We start from the raw sequence: 25,060 nt of genomic DNA, 5'->3' as shown, positions 1-25,060 counted from the left end.
CACAACTCCACTGACATCAGTCTGTTATCATCTTGTAATGTTGCGTTTCCATGATTACGAGCTTCCTCAATTCCTGGCCACATCAGGTGGCACATAAAACTAAGGTTCTTTTCCTGCTAAATATGTTCAAGGCAAGGATAAATTGCCTAAGCTCAAAAAACACCCCGACTACCAGCTTGCAATTTCCAAGATTGAATTTCAGTCATGCACTGAGAGTTGAATTTAAGTTTCATCGGACCTAAAACTATGTAAACAAAATCAAAATCAGAAGAAGGAACAGTGTTTAGCATGCCGAGTGATATCCGAGGCGGAAGACCAATGATGCATCTCCATGCAAGTAACTTCTCAGCCCACTTCAAACCCACATCATGCATTGTCATTTGTGCTTTTATCAACGCTACTGCTTATATACGTAGAAGCCAAAACCATTGATCCTTGCAAGGTCAAGAACTTCCATTCCCCTTCTAATTGCTGCTGTAATTTGAAGCTCCTTCTTGACTTCGATTTTTCACATGTTATGATTCATGAGTCGTCTTTTTTTTTTTTGCAAGTGCTGTGCATTTCTGAAATTCCATGAAACGAATTGTTGTAGATTTATCAAGAATTTATTTGATTTAAAAGAAAATTGTGATGAAAGGTTTTGGTGAAAGCGTTGAGGGTGAGCTTGAGCTCTTGATGAGAGAGATCGCATATGTAATTGAGAAAATAATCGAGGGGTAGTTGCCTTTGTTGACGGCATCAAACTTTGCTGCTCTTTGTGGGGATAAAACTCCTCTCTGTATTTTAGGTGTATTTGATCATCCAGAGCTGGGGAGAAGCTGGAGTCTCGTTTAACCAAGTTTGTTGGTAAATTATGTCGATGCAACCATTATCACCATGTTGAAAGTTTGGGATGGGGATTGCATACTCAATTGTCAAATGACCCTACTTTTATATATGAATTCATTTATTTTACTTGTGGCATGATTTGTACTTTCAGGTTTCTCAGAAATCACTATCGAGGAGACAGAATCAGAGTGTGGCCTCAGGTTCTAGGGATTCCATATCTTATATCCTCCTAGATGCTACCAAGCAGCCATCATTTTTAAGTGCATTTGATAAATCTGGATTCGAATCATCAGACAACATTGTGGTGGCATACAAACCTCGGAAGAGGAAGTTTGCAGCATATATGGGTGACATGACCATGGAAGAAGCAGAGATCTTCATAGGCTCTGTTCTTAATGGAGATGTGCAATTTACCAGGACAAGACAGAAGCCTGTTCTCAAATAAACCAGTCAATATATAGTTATGAACTCAGGTTCTGGTTTCCGAATACCATGTACATAGTGGAGAGTGATAGCATCATTAGAATTCCTAATCATCTAAACAACAGAAACAATACAAACACCTTGGCTCCAGTCTCACATGCCACCTTGAGTGGTGTTCTTCTTCCACCCTAAACGTTCTGAGTTTGAGGAGCATCTGCATCATGAAAAGGGAGCTTACAAGAGCATTGCATGTATCTGGGCTGGAAAATCCCAGACCCCATGTGACATTTAACATTTTTGTTACTGAGTTAGTGAGTAATTTTATCTTTGACTGTATAGTACTAGATGATAAAGTCTTTGATCATACAAGTGACACTTCAAAGTTTTTGTCTAGTGTCAGGTCTCAAACAATGGATATGATTTGCTTAAGATAAGCAGTGGCTTGATTTGTTTATGTTTCAATGTCTCAACTTTCACTGATCATAGATCCTCTGTACCGACAATGCTGCCATGTCCAATCTGCAGTTTGCAGTGCCTAGCACATGGTTTATTAGTTCCCAAGTACATAAGATAAGCATTTCTGCATGAATTATGTGAGTTCAACAGTCCAACTTAAGAATATTTCTCGTTTTGGCAATGAGGCTTTTTTTATTAAAATTTTATTAACTTTTTCATTTAAGAGACATTTATTAATAATTTCTGATTCATTACATTTGAATATTTGGTTTATTGATTAGTGCATGGTCTTTTACTTAAAAAGCCAATAAGATTCGAATTCCCTTTCCTTTAATTAAAAAAATAATTTATAATTTATTATTTTTATTACTTGTAAAAAATTTATCAAGTGTTCTTTTTTAAATTGTGTTAAACTTTCAATTCTTATTAATTTTTTTAGCTTTGAATAATCAAATTCATATTTATGATTTGACATATTCAAATGTCAATTATGAAGTATCAAAAAGATTTAACCATTATAATTATCTTATATTTTTAAAATGACTAATATAAAATCAATTATCAAAATTTCTAATTCAATAAATCAATTATTACATAAAGTGGAGATAATATAATAATATAACATAAAATCTATATTAATTTTTGATTCATTATTTTTGCTACTTGTAAAAAATTTATCAAGTGTTCTTTTTTAGATTTTATTAAACTTTCAATTATTATTATTACTATTATTATTATTATTATTATTATAGCTTTGAATAATCAAATTAATATTCACGATTTGACATATTTAAATTTCAGTTATGAAATAACAAAAAGATTTGCCTATTATAATTATCTTATGTTTTTAAAATGACTAATATAAAATCGACAATCAAATTTCTAATTCAATAAATCAATTATTACATAAAGTAGAGATAATATAACAATATAATATAAACTCTAAATTAAAATAAAAAAAAATCTACAAAGATTAAAATAATGATACCTAATTGTTGAATATTTATTATAAAAAACAAATAAAGCTCGTGGCTTTATAAAGATATTTCACATAACAAACTTCCTGTGTATTCTTTAGAAGAAATTGAAATTAAAAAGAAAATGAGAAAAAAATAATTTAAAAGTGGATAAATAAATTGAAAAAAAAGTTTTTTATATAAAAAATAGCTATTGAGGATCGTCTAATACATATGACTGTTAATTGATTAGAAATAAGAGAATTAGTTAGAAATAAAAAAAATAATTGAAAATTAATAACATTATAGGAATTGGGAGGTAATAAAAAATTAAAATTTATTAGGTACATAATTAGAAAAGTGAGAAAATATATTATTTTATTAATTATCTTGAATTTTACATATTTTTAATTGGATATGAAATAATGTCATGAACTACACTCTCTCGCTTACGTATGCGATAGTTCGTATGACGCTTTAGTGAACATTTACACGCAAGTGAGCCAATAACTTATTTATATCTGAACAAACATTAACAATAGTTACAAATTAGATTCAGATAATGCATATCGAAATCATTGAATATACCGAATGTCATATACGTAACTACTAGAGCCATATAAAAATAATTTATTAATATGAAAATGAATATAAAGAGATCAAGATACGTTATTGTCCAATCATAGGGGATGAGTGATCGGTGAATTATTGGACTGCCTCACTAGAAGTAAGAGAAAATACATTTTTATTAAGTACTTAATTTAAAAATGAGAAAATATGTAAATTTTTTATTAATAATTTAAGTTATTATATATTTTCAATATAATTAATTATATTATTATAAAATTATAGATTTATAAAAAATTGAGACCTAAAATAAAGACTTCGGTGATTTTATGATATAATCGGCTTTGTTTCTATAACCAACTAACATTGTAATACTGTCGTGAGGAACTCAAATCTAAGGGTTCTGATTCCGTTTCTAATTCTAGTGTCGCTGCTATTGCACTCACCTAAGATAGTGTTGCCGATAGAGAACAAAAACCAATACCATTGGCGGTTTTAGTGTTTTGGTTCACCTTCTTTTTCAATTGTGTCGACTCTTTGCTGGATTTGTGTGACTTTGGAGTCTGTTTACTTGAAAGACTGAGTTGTGAACTACAGCATTTGCTGTTTGCCAATTCAGGGCAGTTTCTGCTGCACTTGTCCTTGCAAGTTTTTTTTTCATAAAGTCAAAACCTGACACAGTAGTTGGTATTTATCTTTGGGGCATGTGTGTTGGTAATTATTACTATTATGAGAACTGTTTTAAATACCATACGTTTAAGCACCACCAGTACAGATATTGATGCATGTTTTCAGACAATTTACAGCCTCAAATATGGACAAATTCCTGTAGATTTCAATTAGGGAAATCCAGTTCCAACAACGTGATTACTTTTGCCTTGCCCTTGCCTCTTGATTGTCACGGGATCGCATACCTAAAGCAGAAAACTTTACAGCTTATGCTATGGACTGCAAGCCACTCACCCGCCAAATTGATCATTGTTTCAGAAACCTATGGCTTTCTAGTGGCTTCTTCCATTCTTGATCCGCGGCAAATGTGCTGCCACGCTTTACGTGCCATGCCAGAACAGATTTCCTTTCTCAAATGCCAGAATGGTTGTTCTATTTCTGGTTTATATCAAATGGCTCACTCCATGCTTGATCCGCGGCAAATGTGCTGCCACGCTTTACGTGCCATGCCAGGCCAGATTTCCTTTCTCAAATGCCAGAATGGTTGTTCTATTTTTCGTTTATATCAAATTCATTAATCTACCAAATATCATCATTTGAAGAATTAAGAATTTATCTCGTGAAATAAGTTAATAACAAAATTTCACAAAAAAATAAATTTATTTTAATATTTTATTGAATTTTTAAAATGAATATTTATTCTAACATTACGTGTACGAGAGAGAGATGATTGCGGTATTAATAAATGACGTGATTGAAGTTTTCTTAATGTAGAAAGAAAATAAAAGAAATCAAATGCGAAAGAATTTGACCTTATTGTTTTGGAAGTATATGAAATGCTGACAGAAAGGCCAAGTTATGAAATCATAATGCAAATGCCAAAACAAAGTTGCTTTTCCTTTTTTTGACTGAAAGCTCTTCAAGTATTTCTAACGGAAGCAGCTTTGGCTGGTAATGGGGCCACGTGATTCGGTCTTCGTCCCATTGGCTACCGCTCGTTTCTAATCACCGCATGTGCTCGTCCTTCTCGCCGCTAAAGACAGCGTTCTACGATGGCCACGTGCTGCTAAGATACTCCACATGCTCTTCCGTCGTACCCATTTTGCTTGTTTTTTCCTTGGTGAATCATCACTGAGTCATATAGCTTTGAAAATCTTCATGCTTTTTCTTTCTCGTTTAAAAGCTAAGCTAAACTCTAGCCGGAGAATCTTTACGTTCGTTTTCACATTTAAATTCTAGTCATAAGTCAATTTTTTTGAAAAATATTAAGTAAAAAGTCAAACTTTTAATTTTATTTAATAATTGTATTAACAAAAATCAATAACTCAATTTTTTTATAAAAACAAGAATTATCTCTAGAAGATCAATTAAAAAGATATCCTCAAAATGTTAATTAAAAAAAAATCATAGACTCCCACTAGTGCATGCAAAATTTGTTTATTTAATAGGTAATTTAATTTTTTTTGACTTTTTATTTCGTAAAAAAAATAAATCTAGAAGGGTGTCCATACAATCAATATAATTTATTATAATTTAAACAAATAGAGTACTATTTATAGACATACCTTTATAACTCATTTAATATATTAGACCTTAATCGGTGCTTGTAAAAGGTGTGAATCTGGATTTTTCTCTATTCTTTTGCGCACTCTGATCTCATTGCTTATGCCTTTAGCCATTTACTACATTAAGCTAGATTTTGATCGATATATTGAATAAAAATAAATAAATAAATTTAAAAGAAAATGAGATTACAATCAGTTCCCCTTTTAAGACATTTGGCTGTAAAATCCTGTTAAGAGTTGATGATACCAAATTTCCTTTGACTGAAGAAGAAAGCTTTTTCAAATGGTTTCCAAAACCGGTGGACGGCACTGTTCAAGTGAAACAGATTCTTGTTTTGCTCCTGGTTTTTTCAATCGGACACAATAATGCAAAGGTTTGGTAAAAGAAGTAGTGCTTCTGCTTTTGCTATTTAAGTTGGATTCTTCCACCAAAAGCACATGCTGAAATATTTTCCTAGAAATTAGGGTGTTCATTTTAAATAATAAAATTATAAAAATATTTTTTAAAATGTAAAAAAATAAATTAATTTCAATTAAAATTATTTTGATAATTTTATTAGATAAAAATTAAAAAAAATTAATTTTTTAAACATTAAAATTACAAAAAAAATGTAGTAATTATTACCCTAAAAAGAATTATAATTAATTTACTTCCGAAAAAAACAAAGTGCTAAAGCGGTCAAAAACAATGACACAACTCAGCGAGCAAACTCGCTACGTGTTTGACAGTTGACGCTTTGATTGACTCACTCTCCTTTAGCGCCACGAATGTTTCAACATGGACCACCGTGGCGCTGCGACGCTTGGCCATGCACATACAAATCTAAGCCTTCATCGACGTTATTTTTAATTTAATCTTTTCATGTAATAGATTATAATTAATATTATTTTTTAATTTTTTTTTTTGATTTTGTGAAAGTTAAACATTTTGATTTAAATGTAATTTATATTAAAATATGTAAAATTTTATATATTTGAAAATAAACCATTTATAAATTATAATAGAAACATATGATATAAAAAATTTGATTAATTCAATTATGAACTGGTTATTCGAGTGGAGCCTTTATTCTCAATCGATTCGATTAATTTTTGCAACATATTAAATTAATTTTTTGTACATTGTCACTAATCTCGAGGGATTTTTACATTTTAAAAAAGTATTTACCTTTTGAGTAAAAAAATGATAGAACATTAATCTATCTTTTTGATTAACAACTTTCCCTGCTATGCCTAAAAAGAAGATATAGTCTTTTGTTTAGCTAATAGGTTAGTCAATCTTAATTAGGCAAATTAATTACTGGATTATTTTAATTAAACAAGCGCGTGTCTAGCACACTCCTTGCCCGACATTCTTTCTAGTTTCTTCCCAAAAAGTTAAAAAAACAATTTGGGTACGAGGGAAAGAAGAATCCACAGAAAACAAACCGCTGTCGTCTTAAACATCATCTCTACGCATAACCGCCCCCGGTAATCATTTTCCACTCGCTCACATTGTTATAAATTCCTCTTCTTTATTTTCCACTTCCACATAGAAACAAATTTTCCAATTCCATTGAAAAAGAAATCATCAAGCTTTTTCTGACTTTCTCTCTACATTTACCTCCGCTAGCTTTGTTCTTGATCGCCAAAGCGGTGAAAAATTTGTTCTTTAGAATGGATACTAAGATTGGTTCACTCGATGTGTGTAAACCGAGTTCCACCGACGTTGGGAGTCCACCCAACGGCACTGTTGCTACCATTCAGGGCTCCGTGTCCCCCACCGTCATCAACTCCTGTGAAGCCACTCTGGGTCGCCACTTGGCTAGACGGCTCGTTCAGGTTGGTGTGACCGATGTTTTCTCTGTTCCGGGGGATTTTAACTTGACTCTGCTTGACCATTTGATAGCTGAGCCGGAGCTTAACCTGATCGGCTGCTGTAATGAACTTAACGCTGGATACGCCGCTGATGGTTATGCCAGGTCACGTGGCGTTGGTGCTTGCGTTGTGACGTTTACCGTCGGTGGGCTCAGCGTTTTGAACGCGATCGCTGGTGCTTATAGTGAGAATCTGCCTCTTATTTGCATTGTGGGCGGACCGAACTCCAATGATTATGGAACTAACAGGGTTCTTCATCACACTATTGGGTTACCTGATTTTAGCCAAGAGCTTAGATGTTTCCAGACTGTTACTTGCTATCAGGTAATGTTCTCTCTTTGATTTCCCCCTCCCCTGTTTTTTTTTTTTTTTTATATTTTTTCTGCTGTTTTCGTTTGATTAGGAAGATGATTAATATGGGGTCTTTGGTTTTTACTAGGCTGTTGTGAATAACTTGGAGGATGCTCATGAATTGATCGATACTGCAGTTTCAACTGCTTTGAAAGAAAGCAAGCCTGTTTATATCAGCATCAGCTGCAACTTGGCTGCAATTCCTCACCCTACTTTTAGCAGCGAGCCTGTTCCGTTCTCACTCTCTCCAAAGTAAGTATTTTTTTTTTTTATCTTTTCAAGCTAGAGATTACTTAGTGATTGATTTTTACGTCAAGTTAATGTTTTGTTCTTTTGGAAATGTGTGTAGATTGAGTAATAAGATGGGTTTAGAGGCGGCCGTAGAGGCAACAGCAGAGTTCTTGAACAAGGCGGTGAAACCTGTTTTAGTAGGTGGACCAAAGCTGCGTGTTGCGAAGGCATGCGAGGCCTTTGTTGAGTTGGCTGATGCTAGCGGTTATGCTTTGGCGGTGATGCCATCAGCTAAAGGACTGATCCCTGAGCAACATCCTCATTTCATTGGGACTTATTGGGGTGCTGTTAGCACTGCTTTTTGTGCTGAGATCGTTGAATCTGCTGATGCTTACTTGTTTGCTGGACCGATTTTCAATGACTATAGCTCTGTTGGCTACTCTCTGCTTCTTAAGAAAGAGAAGGCAATTATTGTGCAGCCTGATCGGGTGGTGATTGCTAATGGGCCTGCGTTTGGATGTGTTTTGATGAAAGATTTCCTTAGAGCTCTTGCCAAGAGGGTCAAGCACAATAATACTGCTTATGAGAATTACCACAGGATTTTTGTTCCTGAGGGGCATCCTTTGAAGGCATCACCTAGAGAGCCCTTGAGGGTTAATGTTCTGTTTCAACATATACAGAATTTGCTCTCTAGTGATACTGCAGTGATTGCTGAAACAGGAGATTCTTGGTTTAACTGCCAGAAACTGAAGTTGCCTAGGGGATGTGGGTGAGTATTAGGGAACAAACTTTTGTTTTAGTTTATGTTGATTCCCAACTTAGATTATGATTCAAAACCCGAAAAGGAGAAAAAAAAAGTGTGATTTTTGAATTTGGCATTGAATTGTGAATCTTTTTTGGCAGGTATGAATTCCAAATGCAGTATGGATCGATTGGGTGGTCAGTTGGTGCCACTCTTGGGTATGCACAGGCTGTTCCAGAGAAACGTGTCATTGCTTGCATTGGCGATGGTAGTTTCCAGGTACCTGCAGTCATTTTTTGCCCTGTAGTTATGATAATTTTGGTCGGGAAATGAATGCCATATAAAACCAATGCACTATCAAAATCATTCACGTGTTTGTAATGTTCTTGGTGATTGATTCACTAGGTTACCGCACAAGATGTATCAACAATGCTGCGATGTGGACAAAATACCATAATCTTCCTGATAAACAATGGTGGATACACCATTGAAGTTGAGATTCATGATGGACCATACAATGTGATCAAGAACTGGAACTACACCGCCTTGGTCGATGCAATTCACAATGGTGAAGGCAACTGCTGGACAACCAAGGTTAGTTAATTCAACGTTTGGGTAAATTTGCTCAAATCGTATCAGATCAATTCCCTGACGAAACTTGTTATTGTCTTTAGGTCTTTTGCGAGGAAGAGCTCATTGAAGCTATTGAGATGGCAACAGGAGCCAAGAAGGACTGCTTATGTTTCATTGAGGTGATAGTTCACAAGGATGATACTAGCAAAGAACTGTTGGAATGGGGCTCCAGGGTCTCCGCTGCTAACAGCCGTCCCCCAAATCCTCAGTGAACTCTTGGATGCTGGATGTTATTTGCTTCAAACCCTTTTTAAAGTACATAAGAATTACTAGCACAAGTTCATGGATGCAGAGTTAAATCTATCTTTTTCAACAATTTGTTTTGATCTGTGGAGTGCTTGCGGATATTTTATGTACATTCACTTTGGATTTCGTTTCTAAGTAATGAATGTTTTGGTTTCATTTCTCGTGATCGTTGATGCGTAAAGAAGGGACCCATTGACATGATACAGACTGAAGGGCCAAAGGAACATGTAGCCTTTCGAAAGTCCTGATGATGCTGCAATTCATTTTTGTTCTTTTCTGAGAATATTTTTGAAAGCTTTATAACGTTGGGGATTAAGCAAAACTGATTATATGGATCATATCCAAAGATTAAAAAGCTCCGGGTCCTATGAATATAATAATAAAAATGAAATCTGGCCTCTCTTATTCAGACTTCCGATGTTGCTCTCAATCAAAAGAATCTATACCAAGTTTTCTCAAAGGAGGAGAAATGGAAATGGTGTTCTAAGACCTTGACTTTTACTTTTCTCAAAGAAGGAAAAATGGAAATGGTGTCCTTAGACCTTGACTTTTACAGCATTTCTGTTTTGTAAATTTTCCATGAAAATTGTGCAAACTTGTGTCCTGGTTTTGACCATATCCTAGTATCTGAGCTTCCATTTAAAGAAGAGAACAAATATTTAGTCCAGCTATAGTTTACCATACCTGTGGAAACTCCCAACTCGTTGGAGTCAAGTCATTTTGGTTTAAACAGTAAAGAAAGTAATTACAAATAATAATCAGTCCCCGCTTTTGGGTCTCTATGGAATTAAAGTCAAACATGATTTCCCTCGCTTCATCCAAGGTGTCCAAGCCTTTTAAATTTGTCTATTATACCACCCTGGAATCACTTCAATTACCCAAAACATAAGACATTCATGTCATTGCCGTTATCACCATTAACATTACATACATCTAATGATGCTAGCATGAATGAGTAAGAGAGAACCTTTTTTGGGGCTTCCCATCTCCACTTGTTCTTCATAACTAGACATAGAGAGGCATTAGTCACCGGCATTTCATTTCTGGGTCTAAAAAGTGTGCAAGATTTGATACTTTTAGCCATTGGTTTTCATTCTATATACAGCAAAATTCTGAGGAAAATGGTCTACAAACACCTAGGGGTCACAGCCAGAGTTACTTTGCGCAAGCACTAGACGGCCATTTTCCTGTAGGGCAGCAGGGAAAGGAGCTTGGCAGTTGCTGATATGAGATTTTAGTCTGGGCATGTTAGGGTGTGCACTTCTACACCTGTGGCAACGCAACTCCATTGACATCAGTCTGTTATCATCTTGTAACGTTGCTTTTCCATGATTACTAACTTCCTCAATCACATCTAAAGAATCACGGAAAAAGGCGGCATTGAAAGAGTTCCAATGCTTCTTATTCTTGAGATGTTTGGAGTCAAAATCTTGGCTAATAACATGCAGGTGCAGTTGTCGCATTGAAGGGACCTGCAGGAGGAGACAGGAAAGAAACCATATTTTCAAATGGCGTCTTCCGATATTCACTAACCATTGAAGATTGAAAGATGAAATATACAAGGACAAAGACCCACTGGTTGATTGCAAACAAGATGTATAGCATGCCAGATTCTCCTACACGCACAACCATTGCACCCTATTCTTAAAACTTTTTCATGTATGTTTTACACTTGTCCCTAAAATACTTTAGCTTTCAGTACTTAATACTTCATCCATAAATATATTAGGCCATAATATTATCTCTTTGTTCACATCTAGAAGACTACAATGTAAGACCTATGTTCTTTTGGCCTTTCCGAACCTCTGCATCTGCATGGATGCATCATATCGCTATTCCTGGCTACAGTAACTGGATGTTGCATAAAAGTGAATCTAACAGAAGATTCCATTGTTTGGTACTCCACCAACTTCTTGATTCATTCAAATCTTAAGTCTGCATTAGGCAGCACACAAAAATAAGGTTCTTTTCCTGCTAAATATGTTCAAGGCAAGGATATATTGCCTAAGCTCAAAAAAACCCTAATTACCAGCTTGCAATTTCCAAGACTGAATTTCAGTCTTGCACTGAGAGTTGCATTTAAGTTTATCAGAACTAAAACTACGTAAACAAAACCAAAATCAGAAGAAGGAACAATGTTTAGCAAACCGAGTGATATCCAAGGCGGAAGACCAATGCTGCATCTTCATGCAAGAATTTCTCAGCCCACTTCAAACCCATAGCATGCATTGTCGTTAACAACTGAAGGTGCTCTTTACGTGCATCTGCCAAGCAATCAAGACCTTCAAATCTTGCCAACACCAAAAGATGCTGTTTTGCCTGCAAAAAGGGAAAGGAAATCCATTTCTTTATTTATTGAAAATTATCCAGAGAGAAGAGAGGATTGAAGAAGGCAGCATGTATTTACCTTTGGATACTTATCATTCAATACAACAACATCATCTGATGCCTCCAGCACTTCATCCTTATACTTCTCAGGCTGCATTGCAATGTTATATAGAGATTGAACCCAAGGGGCCCAGGTTTTAGTCATAGTTCCGATAATCTTATCTTCTGGTACTGAAGGCTCTGACAGAATACTTTTACTGCTTCTCTTGGGAAACTTCACTTGGGTCTTAGCTATAGATAAAAACCCTTCAAAGAGTGATGAGTAAGCGTCTTGAAGAATTTTGCAGCCTTTGATATAGTCATCATCAAGGCAATTTGGTCTCTCTGGGTTCATATTTGGTCCAAGAACATGTATTACATGGGTCATCCCTTCCCTAATAGACAAGGGAGAAATTGAAGGAAGGGGTACAACCACAGCAGTCCCTGGAAGAAGAGACATAGCCTGATTCTTGGTCGCAGCCTCTAAACCTGAACCACCGGCATTGAAGATTGCAGCATTCACACCTCCACCTCCAGGTTTCAGGCGCCTGAACAGGATGATCTTTCAGTACACATTCATAAAAAGAAATGTATGCACGAGTGGAAGCATCATGTTTACTTTCAGAGAATATTGGTATTATCAAGCAGGTATGACATATTTTATCATCACAGTGGATTACTTTCAGAGTTATGCATGTTATTTTAACTAGTTCTGAGATCCCGAAAGGGCAAGAATATTATCATCTTTCATGTCAGACAGAGTGAACCAGCCAGAAGGTTTTTAACTGTTTAAGATCAAATTATACATCTAACAAGACACTGTATAAAAAAAAGACGTTACATTTCATTAAACTCATGGATTAAAACCAGAAACTGATCTTTCTGCATAGACATAAACCACTCTTAAGGACTAAGTCTCAGGAGTTTCCCATATGTGGATTCCTATACCAGCAAAATTCAAAGAATTTAAAAAAAAAAAAAAAGCTACTAGCAGATTTCACCACCAATTAATTTCAAGCATACTATTTACCCAGTCATTGGATGTCACAGATATAAGTTATATATACAAAAGGCGTACCAGTTGGCAGCATTAGCTATTACATTGCAGTGCAAACCTCCCTCTGAATTAAGTCGAGTTATATCTCCTACAAATGTGAAGAATCTTTTGGAGTCAATGTTCTTTTGTGCAGCTTTAGCCCTTACCAAGGACAAAATCTCTGATCGATGAGTCAAATCCACTAAAACAAGCCTGGCATTACCAAGCCTATCCATGAATTCCTCTATTTTCTCAACAATAATATTAGACGCCTTCTCAAGGTTAAATTTGAAATCTGCTGTAGATATTGATGGAAATGCCAGAGTGGGAACATCAAAACCACGCTGACTAATAGAACTTGCCGCTGGCTCTTCAATTACTTTTATCTTCTCACTAGCTGCACCTGACAATGATAAAACCATTTCTTGTTCTTTGCCCATGACAACAACAACTTCATTTTCAGATTCCTTGCATTTCTTACTTCTGTCAGATTCATAGTTGCCATATTCTTTAATCTCTTGATCACTATGTGAAAAATGATTTCTAAGAATATTCTCAGTTTTATCTTCTGATATTGAAAGCTCTAACTGAATACTTTGACTGCTTCTACTGGGGAACTTCACTTGGGTCTTAGCAATAGATAAAAATCCTTCAAACAGTGATGAGTAAGCATCTCGAAGAACTTTGCAGCCTTTGGTATAGTCATTGTCGAGACAATTTGGTCTATGTGGGTTCATATTTGGTCCAAGCACATGGATCACATGGGTCACCCCTTCCTTGCTATACAGAGGAGAAATTGAAGGAAGAGGAACAACCAAGGCATTCCCTGGGAGAAGAGATTTAGCCCGATCCGTGGTTGCAGCCTCTAGAGCAGGACCACCAGCATTGAAAATTGCAGCATTTACCCCACCGCCTCCAGGTTTCAGGCGCCTGAACAGAATGAATTTTTAGTTGGCATTTATAAAAAAAGAAGTATCATGTTTATTTTCTGTGAGAAATATCATGTTTGTTTTCAAAGAGTAGTGTTATTACAAAGCAGGCAAGATATACTGCATCCTCACAGTTGACAGAAAAACTTTCAGAACTATGCATATTAGATCTAACTAGTTGTGAGATCCTGAGAAAGAAAGAATAATAATATTTCATGGAAGACAGAATAAACATGCCGGTAGGTTTTTGATGGTTTAAGATCAAGTTAGACACCTTACAACATAGACAAAATGTTTAAAACAAGAAACTGATCTTTCTTCATAGACATTTTCCATCCTGGAGGATAAGGTCTTAGTGATTACCTACACATGGGTTCCTATACCAGCAAATCTGAAGAACTCAAAAAGATGAAACATAGCTACTAGCGAAGTTCCTCCACCTAAAAGTTACAATCATCTTATTTACTCAGCCATTGGATGTCAGGCAGATCAATTATATATATAAAGAGCTTACCAGTTGGCAGCATTAGCTATTACATTGCAGCGCAAACCTCCCTTTGAATACAATTGAGTTATATCTCCTACAAATGTGAAGAACCTTTTGGAGTCAATGTTCTTTTCTCCGGCTTTAGCCCTAACCGAGGACAAAATCTTTGATCCATGAGTCAAGTCCACTAAAACAAGCCTGGCATTACCAAGTTTATCAATGAATTCCTCTACTTTCTCAACAATAATGTTAGACGCTTTCTCAAGGTTGAATTGGAAATCTGCTGTAGAAATAGACGGAAATGCCAAAGTAGGAAAATCATCATCATGCTGACTAATAAAACCTGCCACCGGGTCTTCACTGACCTTTATCTTCTGACTAGCTGCACCTGACAACGATGAAACAGTTTCTTGTGATTTGCTGCAGGGACCCTTACCCTTACTAAGTTGAGAAGGCTCAGAATCCTGACTATTTGTTTCATGCGGTCTCTTTAAGAACTTCAATATGCTAAGTTGAGTTTTGGCATTAGGATTCTTCTGACCAAAACAACCATGTGGAAGGATGTCCAAAGAGCCGAGTGCAGTGTAGGTGTTAACAGCAGCTTGAACATCGGCCTCATTCTGGCAAAATGTGATTCGAGAGAACCCTTCACTCAAATTGGGCAATTCTTTGTTTTGCAACATCCTATTCACAACTGCTGCAGCTTTTCCACCTTGAAGATTTCCCTCATGCCCAGTACGTTTAACTATGCGAGATATACAAAGCTTGGCAGGGAGGTCAAGCACCACAGCATGCACCTCTACTTGCGGACCACCAAGCTTCACAAAATCCAGGCGCTGCTCTTTATCTAAGTTGCATCTATCAATGAACACACTCTTGCCCCCCTTGAGTGAAGCAGCTGCACTATTTAAGCACTGCAGCTTTGTCCCAGCCTTGCCGTTATTGATTGTATCCTGCAAGAAGAAGCAAATAGAATCTTAATAACATTTAACACAGCCCACTTTGCTAGCAGCACTAGTTCATTAACCTTATAATTTCAAGTATCAGGATTCAAGACATCACATTTACAATAGTAAATGAAAAAGGAACCATAACATCGTATCAAAATCATAATTTTACAACACCCCATTTCCAGAAACGATGGACAATTAAGCAGAGAAAGAGAGAAACCTGGCAGATGCGAACCCAGGGACGTGAAGAAGCTCGCATGACGTTGTCGCAAAAAGTGGACTTGCCACTTCCTGGTGCGCCCACCAACATTGCCACGATTGGCTTCCCCTTTTCCTTCTCTTCTTCACCTTCTTTCTCTTTTTGAACCAAAAAAAAAAACATAGAAGCAGAAAATAAAGTTCAGTAATTTGTATGATGATGCAATCTCAGAACAAATGATAGGACGGGAACAAAGTTGGTACCTTTGGGTTTACAGGCGCCATCGATGTCCATTTCCATTGTTGATCGGCTTTTTTCCGGCAATTCTATGCAATTAACTGTTTGCTTATGTTCAAGAGATAGGCTCTCTTGCAAGCTTCCAGTGCTAGTTTAGTTACAAGGAAGATTAGTTTCGTTAGAAGGTTCCCTTATTATTATGATTTCACCGCTGGCTTCCCTCGCGAATCTGTTTGGTTACAGGGAAATGGATTTTTACTTTTATTTGGTTACCACATCCATATTTACTATTGTACTTTACATATTTATTATTATATTTATAATTTGATTAAGATATTTTATTATTCTTTTTAAAAAATTTTCAAATTTTGGTTCTTCAGCTCCCTTAGGTCTCCAGTTCGTTAAAATTTACCACTTGGGTAAATTTCAAACTGTAAAATCTTGTCTTTATAACCATGCAATTGTAATTACGTGTTATTTGAAGCTTACTCTCCTGGACTGATTAAAATTTGTCTGGTTGTGGGATTTTACAAATATATACATATCCCCAAGAACAGAAGAACTAGACCTGATATTCTGATTTTTCTTCTTCCTGGAGTAGCTGTCCTGACAGGATTTGGATATTATTAAAGAGCTGGAATCCTTTTTCTTGGCAAAAACAAGAAATGTGATCAAGAATAAATTAATCAAAGCTCCTGGATGCAAGGTAATGAAGTGTTTTTGATGAATGTGAATGTCGAACTCTGCTTACAATCTGAATTAAGTCCTTATTCATGATTACATCTCCTGTCCGGTTGCCCACAAGAATGAGCGCGCAGAGGTAGACAGCGAAATGCTCCATGGAGCCATTTCAATGCATCTGGTATGCATCAACATTGCCAATCAAAATGAATTAATCAGAACAAACAAAAATAATCGATCCTTATTCATAGAGCCACAGGCAACAGCATAGAATTTGATGTTTCTTAATTCTCATATCATCTGATAAGAATCTGAATCTACTAAACATTGCTGTCTAGTTACTTGTAAGAATGAGAGAGCAGAGGCAAACAAAGATATGCTCCACGGAGCCATTTCCACGCATTTGCAATTCATCAACTTTCCAAATCAAAATGGATTAATCAGAACAAAACAAAAATATTCTAACTCTGTTTCACAATCTGAATCGATGTCCTTATTCATAATCCACTGGCAACAGCAAAGAATTTGATGTTTCCTTAATTCTCATATCATCTGATAAGAACCTGAATTTATTCCGCATTCCAGTCTAGTTTACCCGCAAGAACGATGAGAGCAGAGGCAGAGTGAAATGCTCCATTGAGTCATACCAATGCATTTGGAATTCATAAACATTCTCCATGCATTTGCAATTCATCAACACTCCCAATGAAAATGAATTAATCAGAACAAAACATAATTCAAACTCTGGCTCACAATCTGAATTCAAGTTCCGTATTCATCATTATATTCCTGTCCAGTTACCCGCAAAAAAGAGAGAGCAGAGGCAGGCAGAGAAATGCTTCATGGAGCCATTTCCGTGCATTTGCCATGCAACAACATTCCCAATCAAAATAAATCATCATAATAAAACAAAAATAATAATAAACACCCATTTCATTGAATCGATCAAACTGTTCTCAACAATTGAAAAAACTGAAACACTCACTGCCAGATTAAGACCAACTTGAAAGACCCAAATACAAAGAAAGAAAGAAAGAAAGAAAGAAAGCTTCAAAACTGAAATAAAACTGACAGGATGACTAGACCCTAAACTGCACTGACACTGAAACCCGTAGGACGGGAGAGATTGCTCCTGTCTACTTGGATCTCTGCCTCATCTTTCTGCGCTTTCTCTTCAATCTTCTCATGCGCTTCTTCTTCCACTGTTTAAAAAACAAAAATCATACAAATGAAACAACAATCAAAACCTAATAGTGAAGTTAAACATTCAGCGTGATGCATTTTTCTTTAGAAATTACCTTGGCTCTCATGGTGATGGAATGACGAAAAGCAGTCTCCTATTCCTTGGTTGCTCAAGAAACACCGGCTGAGACAGAGGCGGCAAGGGAGAGTCTGCCCTTTTACACATTTATAGATAAACCCTAGGGCCTGATCTGACCCGACCCAGATCCAATTTCAACAATGATGGATTAGTTGGGCCAGAAATTAAACCAGTTGTTTTGTAACTGGCCCAAATGAATTAATAAAAATAATTTCTTTAGCATAATATTTTATATTCTCAAATTGTTAAAAAAATGTTATACTCTCAACAAAAATAAATCAGAATACAAACAGTATTTATTTTTAAAAAGTAAGAATTATATATATATATATATATATATGAATTTTACTGATATTGCACTTGATATATATAATCACTAATTTTGTTGCATCTAAATAAAGCATGTGAAGCATTTTGATACAAGGCAATCAAAAGCATTTCTTAAATTTGAATGTCTAACTTAGATTAAGCAAAGTTGATAATATTCAATGAAGTATTTAATTTAATGATTAATGTATAATTTTTAATCGTAAATAGTAAGAATCAAATTTTTTTTTTTAAATAGTGAAGAAAAACCAAAGTCATGACACTTCTGATATTGATAATTTAACAAAAGCCAATAGTACATTTGATATGGACTCCCAACCTAACACTAATAATTTCTTAGCATTAATGAGCAAAGAAAGAAAGGAGAAGAAGGAAGCAATTGCTGCGAGCATTCATGTCACAGACTTGTCACTTGACTGACTATATCGAAATTTCCACGCTCACATGACAACTGGAAACCAACAGCAAAACAAAATTAAAAGTTTGATAGTTTTGTAAAATTAGTGAGATTTAAATATTTAACTTAAAATTAATAAAGTTAATAGTAGTCAATTAAATATATGTTTAACTTAATAATAAAGAGAAACTAATAATTAATAAATAATGACACTTTTGATATATAGATAATTTAATACAGTCAATGGTGCTTTTGATATGGACGTCAACTTGACGAGTTTGCAATTTTCTTCTCCAATGTCCATCCACTGTTTTGAGTCTTCCTGCAGTGCGACTATGCAAGTCGTGCCGTGTCCATTACGCTCTACTCGACAACAACCGTAAATTTTCCTTGGTAAGAGACTGCTGCTTTGCCTTCGACTTTCTTTGGTCTACCGTTTCCGTCTACACGGCAGCATTTTCTTCTACCATGCAGCTTTCTTCCTCCCTTTTTATTGTGAACATATGTTACGTCCAACTTGATAGTTCAGCAATATGTAACTCTCCAGCAGGGCCAGTGTCTTTCATCCTCCTCACAAAATGAGGATTTCACTCGTTTCATGGCTCTTCTTCATTTCATTTGTAGCAATTTTCTTTAGCATTAACGCAGTTTCGGTTTCTGGCCAATGTCAAAGCGATCAGCAAGAGTTGCTGCTCGGATTGAAAAATGGTCTCAATTCTACTTTATCTGTGAAGCTGGTGAAGTGGAATCAAAGCACGGACTGCTGTTCTTGGGATGGTGTCAGCTGCGATGCAGGTGGTCGGGTTATCGCCCTAAACTTGAGCAATGAATCAATTTCCGGTGTGATTGACAACTCAAGCAGCCTCTTCAGTCTTCACAATCTCCAGAGTCTCAATTTGGCATATAACAGCTTCAACTCCACTATTCCTTCCACGTTTGATGAGCTTGCCAATTTGAGTTACCTAAATTTGTCAAATGCTGGCTTCAAAGGTCAAATACCTGTGGCGATTTCACGAATGACAAGGTTGGTTACTCTTGATTTATCTACTCTAAACTTCCCTGGAGACGTTCAATTGAAGCTTGAAAACCCAAATCTACGAATGCTTGTTCAAAATCTGAGTAAGCTAGAAGAACTTCACCTTGATGGCGTGAACATATCAGCGCAGGGCAAAGAGTGGTGCCAGCCCATATCTGCTTCATTAAGTAAATTGCAGGTGTTGAGCATGTCCAACTGTTATCTTTCTGGACCAATTGAACCTCACCTTCAAAACTTGAAGAATCTCTCTGTTATTCATTTGGATAAGAACAATTTGTCTGCTACGGTTCCAACATTCCTTGCTAAGCTTTCAAATTTGACTTCCTTGCGGCTCAGTTCGTGTGGCTTGCATGGAATATTTCCAAAAGAGATTCTCCAGGTAAGGACGCTACAGTCTCTTGACATACACGAAAATGAAAAACTTCAGGGATCCTTGCAAGAATTCCCTTATAATGGTTCTCTTCGGATCCTACTGCTTAGCGGAACAAATTTTTCTGGGTCATTACCACAGTCCATAGGCAACCTTGTGAACTTGACAAGATTAGACCTTTCCAATTGCAATTTCAGTGGAGCAATTCTGTATTCATTCCCAAATCTCCAACAGCTTGTTTATTTGGACTTGTCATTCAATAGCTTCACTGGTCAAATTCCACCATTTAACATGTCCAAAAATCTTGCCTCTATAGACCTCTCTCACAATAAACTGACTGGTGAGATCCAATCATATGACTGGGAAGGCCTTCAAAATCTTACTTATATTGATTTAAGTCACAATGCACTTCATGGGAATATTCCGTCCTATCTTTTTGCACTCCCGTTACTGAAGACGGTTATGCTTTCCAACAATCAATTTGATGGCACAGTTCTTAACTTTCCAAATGTGAGACAATCTTTATTGGATATTCTTGATCTCAGTGGCAACCAACTGCAAGGGCCTATACCCATGTCTGTTTTTGAACTCAGGGGACTTCATGTCCTGTCGCTTTCTTCCAACAAGTTTAATGGCACTATATGGCTAGGAGACATTCAGAAGCTTGTCAACCTCACACATCTTGACCTTTCACATAACAAGCTGTCTGTCGATGCAACTGGCAGCTATTCTACCTTTTCATCCTTCCCCAAATTTAGTAGACTAGAACTGGCTTCTTGCAGACTGAAAGTGTTTCCTGATTTAAAGAACCAATCAAGACTAACCTATCTGGATCTTTCAGACAACCAAATTTCAGGTGAAGTACCAAATTGGATTTGGAATGTTGCCGATGGCTTTCTCCAGCATCTGAACCTTTCATTTAATCGGCTTGTGGGTCTGCAAAAACCTTATCAAATGCCTCTTCTCAATGTCCTTGACCTGCATTCTAACAATCTCAGTGGTAATATCCCAACTCTGCCTACATCTGCAAGCTATCTGGATTATTCAAGAAATAATTTTACTTCTACTTTACCACCTAACATTGGTAGCAACCTGTCATACACTATTTTCTTTTCTCTCTCAAGCAATGGCCTTACAGGTTTCATTCCTGATTCAATATGTGATGCTGTTTACCTGCAAGTTCTTGACTTGTCCAACAACAATCTGAGTGGTAGAATACCAAATTGTTTAATTGCAAGGGAAGTATCTCTAGGGGTACTGAATCTTGGGGGCAACAGTCTCGATGGCAATATTCCTGATGCATTTCCAAGTCATTGTTCCATACAAACACTAAATGTCAATAGCAATGAGCTTCAAGGGAAGATTCCAAGATCCCTCGTTAGGTGTAAAGAGCTGGAGGTGTTAGACCTTGGTAACAATCATATCAATGATTCCTACCCTTGCCGTTTGAATAACATATCCAGTTTGCGGGTTCTGGTTTTGAGATCAAATGAATTTCATGGGGAAATTGGTTGTCCAGTAAATACGGGCACCGGGTCAAAGCTTCAAATTATAGACATTGCTCACAATAGTTTTAATGGAAGACTACCAGAGAAATTGTTAACAACATGGGAGGCAATGATGGTTGATGAAGATGAAGCCCAATTAAATGTTAAACGCCTTCAATTTGAGTTTCTACAAGGGAGTGGATTGTATTATCTGGACGGTGTAACAGTTACCATTAAAGGTCTAACGGTCGATCTGGTAAAGATCCTAACTCTTTTCACCTCCATTGACTTTTCATGCAACAAATTTGAAGGGCCAATACCAGATGTGATCGGAGAATTCAAAGCCCTCTATTTTCTCAACTTGTCACAAAATGCTCTCACAGGGGCAATCCCTCCATCTCTAGGAAAGTTGCATCAGCTGGAATCCTTGGACCTCTCAAGCAACCACCTAATTGGTCAGATTCCTCCGCAGCTAGCAAACTTAAATTTCCTATCATTCCTCAATGTCTCGAACAATAAGTTGGTGGGAGGAATCCCAACCGGTACTCAGCTTCAGTCGTTTCCAAATGCTTCGTTTGAAAAGAATGCGGGATTATGTGGACCTCCTTTAGAAGTTCAATGTCAATCCCCAGCAGCTATTGAAGATAGCCCTTCAAATTCTTGGACTGGGAGCCATATCGACTGGAATTTTATAAGTATTGAAACAGGGTTTTTCTTTGGTTTAGGCATTGTCATTGCACCGCTTATCTTTTGGAAGAGATGGAGGATATGGTATTATAAGCACATTGACCGTGCTCTTTTCAGGCTTCTCCCTCGACTGGTTCTCAAAAACAAAAATCATGGAAGGAGAGCTCACCGGAGTCAGAGGAGGAGGCTCTAGCAATAATGGAAAGGTAAAGGGAATCAGTGAGAAGATTTTAGCTAGTTCCTTTGTTGTATTTTCCTGCTTTTGGTTTTTGTATCAACCGTAAGGGGAAATGAAATAGTATTTGTCTATACTTGGAAATTTTGCATTACTCAGTAACTGGTATTACTTTTCCCAAATACTGTCCTAATTTCGGCATATTACACCCCTCATGATCAAATTATTACTGAGCAAAAAATTTTACATTCCGCGACTCTGCTTGTTTCAGTGTAAGAAATGCACGATGCATCTTTCCTGACATGATAAAAGCAACGTCATGCCCTAATATCAATGTGTTTTTATATGGTATTTATTCCAGCAAGCAACTTGCCAGAATTGCATGCATTTAGATATGAGTTGCTATAGTAAAATCTGAGTTCATCCTATTTTAACCCTAGAACTATCATAACATGAAGTAGAACGATCAGGTCAGCTCCCATGATCTCTGTGGAAATTAGCTTTCTATGAAATTACTGTAAGAAATTAAGAATTCATTTTAGTTGAGTGATGTGTCCCTCCTAGTATGTAAAAGTCTTAAGCATAGCAAGAAAGTTAAATAGAACCATTGGATCAAAATATACAGTATAAAGTATACGCCAAACTCAAACAGAATAGTAAGATAATTGCATCAAAAGTGTATATTTCTTTTGATAAGTTCAAAATATATAATATCAAACATCTAAGTGATATCCGCATATAAATATTTGAATATAAACTTATATAGCAACTTTTTTTTAATTAATGTGTTTTTTCAAAAAAATAAACAGGGTCAATTATGTATTTGATTAATTGAGAAGGTAAATTCATGATTTAAAGTGTTAAAAATCAAACTTAATAATGAAAATATTAAAAGAATAAAAGAAAATCAAATAAGTAATTGGATTTGGATCAGTAAAAGTATTAGGAAATTATAAAATTTACATATCAATTACCAAGGATTTGGAAAGGGAGGTCATGTTATAAATCCTTGGAAGAGCTGAAATAAAAATTCTCCATCTTAGGGTAGACAAATCAAGCCCGACTACCAAATAATTGAAAAGCCAAGGGAAGCCCAAGGCCCCTGCCTGCCTCCACTGAACCGATTGTGTTTTTGGTTGATAAGAATTAATTTGGAAATATAGGCAAAGTTTTTTAAACTATCAGTACTAAAGAGAAAAAAATATAAAAGTTATCGTAGACATCTCATTTTGTCTAGATAATTTATTGAATTTTGAAAAACTTAAAAATAATAAAATATGACAATAAAAAGAGATAAATATGAAAAGGATAAGGATATGCGTGCACCAATCCGAACCTTAGGTGAACTGAAAATCTGATAAGAGAATACGTTAAGTTGAATTAAAACTCAAAAAACCAATTCAAGGAGGAATAAAACACATTGACTATAAATATACCCAAGCATCAGAGAGGGAGAGGAAAGAAAGACAATTGGCAAAATAGAGAAAAAATATTCTTTGGAGTTCTTAGGTTTCAATTACTTTTTATTGATCTAGGAGAATCAATTTAGTTCTCGAAAAAGAAACTATTTTGATTAAAAGGGAGAGATAAGAAAGACAAGGAGAAAGAGTGTCCTAGTTTCTCAAATAAGGTTCAGAGAGGATTCCTCATTCTCGTTAGCGCACGCTTGGTATCTAGCTTTGCAATTTGGTTTTCTTTTTAGGCTTGTTTCTCGAATAAGGTTTAGAGAGGATTCCTCTTTCCCAGCAGTGCACGCTTGGTATTTGGTTTTGTAGTTTGGTTTTCTTTTTGAGTTTTTCAACCCAATTAGGTAAGTATTTTTTATTATTCTAGTTTTTTTATCTTTATTTTTTATTTTTATTTTTATTTTTTGTGATATAAAAATTTAAGGGCTCACATTAAATAAATAAAAATTCTTGAATGATGGAATTTCAAGAAGCTATAAATAATAGCTTCTTACAAATCCCTCGATGAGAGATTTTTCTTGAATTCTGTCATAATTGTTGGAGTTTTGAAGGAAAATTTTAATATCAAAGAGTTTTTGTTTATTTTGGGGAATGGAATAAAATTAAATAATAAATAAAGCTAAGGGTAATAAATAATTAATTAGGTATCAATTGAATGGGCATTGTGAAGGTGCTAATACCTTCCTCACATGTAATTGTATTCTTGAACCCAAATTTGTTTTGTAGACCAAACTTATTTTTTTAATGAACCTGAGTCAAACCTAAGACTTCATTAGGAAAACAGATTTACCTAAGTAGTCAATCACATCTAAAAAAAGATTGACGGTAACTCTTCTTAAGTCAAACTATTGAGTTTAAGGACTCACCACATTATGATAGCTTGGCGACTCTACTGAGGATCTCGAGAGTCGAGCTTATAACTAGTTATTTGTTATCTTAAGCCTTGTGATTTAAATGTATTTATGTATCTATTTTTCTATTATTTTGTTCATATTCCTTGTACATAATTGATTTATTCACACACAACACTTCCATGCATGCATAAGCCTTCAACTTAAGCTTTGTCCTTTTTAGCAAGAAGTTGAGTATCTTGCTCTCATGCTGTGATAACCTTCGTGTGGGCATGTGAAATACTTCCACTCAAAATACGATATGTGTTTTGTAAAAGTGGATAATACATGTCGACATGACCAATAATTAACCCCCATTGGCAAGATCATAGCATAGACATACTTGGAGATAAAACAAAACATATATTTAGATTACCCAAATTCACAAAATGATATTATCCATTTTTACAAAACATATATTGTCTACATCAAAAGCAAATTCATTTCAAACTATATATTTATGTTGTATTGACAAAGATAATCATATATGCATA

The 25,060-nt window shown here is 35.7% G+C and overlaps 3 protein-coding genes and 2 long non-coding RNA genes across 5 annotated transcripts; 3 read left to right on the top strand and 2 right to left on the bottom strand.

Annotated features, from left to right (window-relative positions):
- Positions 1 to 839: 839 nt before the first annotated feature.
- On the top strand, positions 840 to 1,705 carry LOC148762315 (uncharacterized). The gene is made up of 2 exons (XR_016026344.1): positions 840 to 1,558; positions 1,646 to 1,705. It is a non-coding gene; the product is annotated as an uncharacterized LOC148762315 (long non-coding RNA).
- Positions 1,706 to 6,950: 5,245 nt separating this feature from the next.
- LOC18597501 (pyruvate decarboxylase 2) lies at positions 6,951 to 9,680 on the top strand. The gene is made up of 6 exons (XM_018121353.2): positions 6,951 to 7,645; positions 7,761 to 7,924; positions 8,022 to 8,672; positions 8,807 to 8,924; positions 9,051 to 9,239; positions 9,320 to 9,680. The coding sequence occupies exons 1-6, from the start codon at positions 7,121 to 7,123 to the stop codon at positions 9,488 to 9,490; spliced, it is 1,818 nt and encodes a 605-aa protein (XP_017976842.1). The 5' UTR covers positions 6,951 to 7,120; the 3' UTR covers positions 9,491 to 9,680.
- Positions 9,681 to 10,269: 589 nt separating this feature from the next.
- Positions 10,270 to 15,936, bottom strand: APTX (APRATAXIN-like protein). Its single transcript, XM_018121352.2, has 7 exons — positions 15,756 to 15,936; positions 15,514 to 15,650; positions 14,371 to 15,296; positions 12,970 to 13,857; positions 11,932 to 12,439; positions 11,673 to 11,843; positions 10,270 to 10,996 (listed from the first exon to the last, which is right to left on the bottom strand). The coding sequence occupies exons 1-7, from the start codon at positions 15,790 to 15,792 to the stop codon at positions 10,661 to 10,663; spliced, it is 3,003 nt and encodes a 1,000-aa protein (XP_017976841.2). The 5' UTR covers positions 15,793 to 15,936; the 3' UTR covers positions 10,270 to 10,660.
- Positions 15,937 to 17,325: 1,389 nt separating this feature from the next.
- LOC108662230 (uncharacterized) lies at positions 17,326 to 17,822 on the bottom strand. The gene is made up of 2 exons (XR_001928040.2): positions 17,709 to 17,822; positions 17,326 to 17,612 (listed from the first exon to the last, which is right to left on the bottom strand). It is a non-coding gene; the product is annotated as an uncharacterized LOC108662230 (long non-coding RNA).
- Positions 17,823 to 18,804: 982 nt separating this feature from the next.
- On the top strand, positions 18,805 to 22,346 carry LOC18597499 (receptor-like protein 7). The gene has a single exon (XM_007026570.3). It carries the CDS (start codon positions 19,034 to 19,036, stop codon positions 22,226 to 22,228), a length of 3,195 nt encoding a protein of 1,064 aa, XP_007026632.3. The 5' UTR covers positions 18,805 to 19,033; the 3' UTR covers positions 22,229 to 22,346.
- The last annotated feature ends 2,714 nt before the right edge of the window (positions 22,347 to 25,060 follow it).

The sequence above is a fragment of the Theobroma cacao genome, chromosome 5 (genome assembly GCF_053813885.1).
Source record: "Theobroma cacao isolate CCN51 chromosome 5, ASM5381388v1, whole genome shotgun sequence".
In the NCBI taxonomy this organism is placed as follows: domain Eukaryota; kingdom Viridiplantae; phylum Streptophyta; class Magnoliopsida; order Malvales; family Malvaceae; genus Theobroma; species Theobroma cacao.
This window is presented reverse-complemented; position numbering and strand designations above follow the sequence as displayed.